The 5585-nt window shown below is 45.7% G+C and overlaps 1 protein-coding gene across 7 annotated transcripts in view; it reads right to left on the bottom strand.

The window, feature by feature from the left end:
• Positions 1–5262, bottom strand: part of Bod1l1 (biorientation of chromosomes in cell division 1 like 1) — a 57041-nt gene extending 51779 nt beyond the window's left edge. For all 7 annotated transcript variants that reach the window (XM_029545038.1, XM_029545037.1, XM_029545036.1 and 4 more), the window contains exon 1: positions 4879–5262. In XM_029545038.1, the coding sequence (XP_029400898.1) occupies positions 4879–5115 (237 nt within the window). In that variant the 5' untranslated portion in view covers positions 5116–5262. The remainder of the gene's footprint in view (positions 1–4878) is intronic.
• Positions 5263–5585: the final 323 nt, after the last annotated feature.

The following is a 5585-nucleotide window of genomic DNA, read 5'->3' on the forward strand; positions in this document are numbered from 1 at the left end:
CCTCCCTAATTCTCGACACGGCCCACCCCCAACAAAAAAAAAAAAAAAAAAAAAGAAAGAAAGAAAGAGAAAAGAAAGAAGGAAGAGAAAAAGAAAAAGAGAAAAAGAAAAAGAAAAAAGCAGAGGAAGATAAAAAGGAGATCCAGTCTTCTCTATTTAAGAAATGGTAGTGAGGACACACACCTTTAGTCCCAACACTTAGGATCTGAGTTCAAGGCTAGCCTGCTCTACAGAATGAGTCACAGGACAGCTAGAGCTACACTCTGTTTTGAAAAAGAAAAGAAAACAAACGCAAACAAAAAGGAGTTGGACTATTTAGCTGGGTTGCAGTGGTGTATGTACCGTTAATCCTCAGCACTGAGGAGGTAGAGGTAGGTAGATTTCTGGGTTCCAGGACAGTCAGGGCAACACAGAGAAACCATGTCTCAACACTGAAACACAATAAACAAAACAAAACAAAAAAAGGGTCCTTACCTACATCAGTCCCCTCACCTACTCATTCAGTGTTATCTTTGCTTATCTGCCTTTTTTCCCTTCAATATAAGTGACTGGAAGGATTTTAAGGAAAATAGAGCAGCATCACCCTGTACCACTCCTCTCTCCCTCAAGTCAAAGCTGTTATCCCAGTAACCAATTCTCACCTAACCATTCTCTCTAGCTGTCCACCTGACAAAATTCTCACCTTAGAGCTCTCATTCTAATCAGGAGGTCATTCTGGCACCCAAAGTGAGCTTAGATCCTTTCCCGCTTCTGCCATCTTCTATACATACCACTGCTCAGCAGTTCTTGCAGGGCACTGTACGTTTGCACGCTCTTGTCCACACTGCTTGGCAGGTCAGTGATTAACACACTGTCCTTTGATAACTGGTGACTACCTCCCACAGAACTGGAAGTTATGAGATGTTCCTCTATCACTTCCAATTTTCAGCTTTTGCTTCTTTCTCTTCCCCATGAAAATCACCCAATTATTTATTCATGTCCCTCTTCACTTACCCTAAATCAATGTGAAAATTTTTTTTCTTTCTAACATTTATAACATGTATTTCTTCTTTTAACAAGCATTTATTAGACTTAAACACATTTAGCTTTTTAGACCCCTCAAAATAAATTCAAATTTCAATTCTCCCCCCACCCTAAAGAAAATGTTTCTTGTTTACACATTTTTTTCACTAGCAGGGCATGATGGTCCATGTCTATCATCAGCATTTGCAAGGCAGGAGAAAGGACAGCAATGTCAAAGTCTCCTCGGGCTACATAGTGAGTTCAAGGCCAGCTTGCACTATATGGCAAGATCCTGACTTAAATTCAAAGTCAACAAGTTCTTCTAGTCAGCAAAGTCTGCAGGTCCTAGCAGACACATAAGAGGACATTCAGACCCATTTCCTACTATCTTTTCCACTCACGCCCCAAGGCTTCTCACATCCTGACATTCCTCCCTGCCCATGCCAAACTCCATCTTCCAAGAGAGTACATTAATTCTTCTAAATATTAGGGTTACAAAACATGCAGTCCGAAGTATGTCAAGAATTATCATCTTATCTAAAATACAAGTCAGATCATTAACTTTTCCTCAAAACTCACTAACTTCTCACTACAAGAAAACCCTAAACAATGAATTCACAGTGCGTTTGGATGTGTGTAGAGGGGCCCACTGTTCTCTCTCAGCAGTCCTGCCTCAGGTCTTTGGCACTTCCTCTGCTCTAGGGTTGGAAGACATCCATTTTTTTCAATTCCTTCAAGGATAGCTCAAATATTATCTTAATTGAAACCTTACCCAGAACAAAACAGTAGGCCTTTTCATGCTTTTCTTGCCTTATTCTTTTGTATAGTCAGAGCTGATCATACACTACTTACTTACTTTTTCCTCTGCTAGGACAAACTGTGAAGCAACAGAACTCTGGTTTACTGTTGTATTTTCAGCTTCTAAAATATGTCTGGTATTTATGATTTGAACAGTGGATACTTATTTGATCTATGAACTAACTGACCAGAAGCCATTCATAATTGAGAAAGTATCCAAAACTACCTTTACCAGTCATCAAATTTGAGGTTTAATTTTCTTGGTCCATCAGATTCTTGTCTAGGACAGAATGCTGAGCCTTTCAATCATCCCTCTTTATTCTCCAGTGGATAATCAATAAAAGGGGGACAGGATGACTTTCAAGCCACACAGCTTGAGTCAGACACCCGGTGACTAGTTGTCTAAAAAGAGCAGCCTTAGTAGAGTAGCTAGATTTTGAACCTGTCTAAGGCTACAGCTCTTTCAAGAATCATAGTCAATCTGTCTGCCATAGAAATACTCTTGCTTCAGGACCACTGATGACTGCAGGCCTACCAGGAGAGTTAGGTTTGATGGCTCCAGGAGTGGAAGTAGACACTGGTACCTCTTGCTCTGGTGTGGATGCACTGGATGGAAGACTGTTCTTAGACAGCACCCACTACTGTTACACATGTATGTGCCTGACACAATCCACCAACTGTTCATAGCCCATATACCACAGGGAAGACTTTCAGGTAGAAAGCAGGCCAGTCTTTCACGTTCAATTGTGAAGAATACCATACTTCCTACAAGTCGCAGATGAGATTCAAGATTTCCATTAAAGTGACAGTCCTTTATATGAATAGGGAATATTAACTCTATTTTGGCCCACTCATTGTGTTGTTATAAATGCTACATTCTTAAGTAGTATTCTTTTGCATTTTACATATTAGGAAAAATAGAAACGTGACTTAATTATAAATATTTTAAGTTAAAACCAACACATCTGTTATCTAAGGGAGAGAAAGATTGAGGGGGGGAATAGAAACAGTGATAGGGAGGAGGGGGGTAGAAACAGCGGTACGGAGGGGGGACAGAAACAGTGAAACAGCAATACGGAGGGTAAGAGAGAAGGAATGATTATCGAGGAGATTCAGAAACTGTGTGCCCCACTGTGCTGCTCTCTGGGAAGAGTGTCGTCTCTGTTCCACTCTTATCTAGCGTCAAGCTTTCTTACCTACAGAAGAACATTCTGTGGTCCCTCTCTATACACAGCATAAGGTTGAACCACATGCAACTGCCTCCAGTCAACTACTGTCAACTATTAAAAACAACACTTTAGTGTGCACATTTGAAGAGAAAGGCCTAGCTTTCCTTACACTGTCATACCAATTTTTCTTCTTTCACCCAAGAAACATTTTAATAATCTACTTTTGGAAGTTTGGGCAGGGATACCACAGACAACAGTAATATTTAATGGAGATGAGATAAATAAAAGGTTGAATTATAAAAACTGCACCTGTCATCAAAATATTAAAACATTATTATACACAATACACACAGTGACAACACAAATACACAGAGTTCTAAGAACATCAGGGTGTAATACCCACTTGTTGCTTGCAAACAACTAGCTTTATATGGGGAAACATTTACCTGACCATGCCTAATATTTTCCTATTAAAATACTTTTCAAAAGGCAACAACAATGACTTTATAATATGGCTGTGATAGTCCCTAAGCAAGGGAAGATTAAACTTCCTATACACACTCAATTAATTGAAGTCTCTGTGAATAAAACCTACAACATTTTGGAAAGGCTACGGGAATGGGCCCAGAACCAGAGTCCTTGTAGAAGATACCCTCAGGTTCTTCAGAGGAATTATTATAGAGGCGATGATAGAGCTGTGTGCCGGTGACCTCAAAGCTCAAGGATATGCAGATGCTGCAAACACCCCTCTTTTAAAGGTTCTTCATTCAGACCTGCCAGTCTGAAAAAAACCTTACATCATCACAACTCCAACCCAACGGACCAACCCACATTGAAGCAAAAATAAACACATACACAACCCCCCAAACAAAACCACATGAAAGCAACAAATACCCCACAAGAGGAACCCACACCTCTCCCTTCGCCTGCTACCAGACACAGTTTCATAGCTTTTCACCAACTTCACTGACTTAGTCCTGCAACCTTGGCTTGCTGCCAAGATGATAGTTTACCTGCTAAAGCACGCTTCCATGTTGGTGCTGGGTGCCTGACTCCCTCCCCTTCTGTTTGGTTAGGGAACCTTTCTGCTGACCTTTACCTCACCGTCCGTCCGTCTCCTAACGCATACCTCCCCCGTCATTCCTTCTTTCACTTCAAGTTGCTGTCATTTCTTCTCCACAGATTTCCAACAGAACGGATGGCTCCATGCGCTATACCTCCCTCTTTCTCTGTCAGCCTCTTCTTGTCTTAGCAAACTACTAAAAACCAGGCAGCCATTGCAAAAGATCAAACGACAGTCCCGTCTCCCAACCCACTTTTTTCCCTCTGCCCAAGTTTGCCTATCTTTGCAAGTTCACCCGCCCCTCAACATCCAGCAAAACACATTGTAAATCGTTCCCTTACCATTCATTTTACGACATCTGCAAACGCTACATTTGTGGCGATTACAAGCCGAAGAAACTTTTGGTAGGCAAAAAAACAACTTAGGTGAAAAAAGTAAGTCGTCAGACCACGAGAAATAAGAATGAACACTAAACCGAGTCCCGTTTGCCTTAGTGCTCCTAAGCCAGTCTCCCCTACGAACAACGACTTGGGTCTTGCTTAGCACAGCTGTATACTAGCTGAGGCCAAGCATTGCCTGGCACATAGTAGGCATTCAAGAAACACTAGCCTGAGAAAGGAACACAAGGGCAGGGGGAATGAATGAACAGCCCAAGCCTTGCAGAGTGCATGGCGGCACACCGCTGCAGATCTAACAAACTAACAAACAAGCAAACAAACAACAAACGAAGCAGCTGCAAAAGAAGTAATGCATGCGAGGCGGCCCCGAGGGTCCGGCTCGGGGAAGTCGCCCCTCGGAGCACGCGGGACCCGGCTCCCCGCGCCTCCCGCCGCTCCAGCCCCGCACCTTGGTGTCCACATCGGCCAGGCAGTCCCTGCGGAACTGGTCGAAGAGCCCCTGGCTCTTGAGGTGGTTTACGATCATGGCAACGAGCTGCGGGTCCCCGGAGCCAGTCCCCGCGCCTCCCGGCCCGCTCGCTCCGGGGCCAGCCCCAGGGCCCGGCGGCGGCGGCGGAGGCTGTGGCTGCGGTGGCGGCGGCGGAGGCGCGGGCGGCGGCGGCTGCGGTTGCGGGTTGGTGGCCATGGCGTCCCGGACCGGGGAGCCCGCGAGCCCAGGCGGGCAGGCGCTCCGGGGAAGGCGGCTACACACGTCCCGCCGCCTGAGGGAAGTCAACGGGATGTTGTTACGGAACCAGCGGATCTAGAGCAACCCCGGAAGTGAAAAGGAACTGAGGGAAAGGAAGATAAGGCGGTGACAGTCGCAACTCAAGTCTGGCTACGGGGGCCGCGCCGGGCCAATTCCAGCCGCCTGGAGGCGCGAGCGCCCTCACGAGGCGGAGACGGGTGGGACACGTGTTGCGGTGGCGGCTGCCGCTGGGGAGCGGAACAGCTAAGAGCCGGGTAGGAGCGTGTGCCCGCTGGTGTCACTTGTAGCCTCAGCTCAGAGAGGGCAGGAGGGAGGCGTTGGTCTAGTGTTACTGATGCGGCTGTCAAGCCCGCCGCAGTGCGAGGCAGCCGTGGACCTGCTGGAGAACTCTCCGAAGTCTAGGATTC

Source organism: Mus pahari, chromosome 13 (assembly GCF_900095145.1).
Source record: "Mus pahari chromosome 13, PAHARI_EIJ_v1.1, whole genome shotgun sequence".
Taxonomy (NCBI): Eukaryota; Metazoa; Chordata; class Mammalia; order Rodentia; family Muridae; genus Mus; species Mus pahari.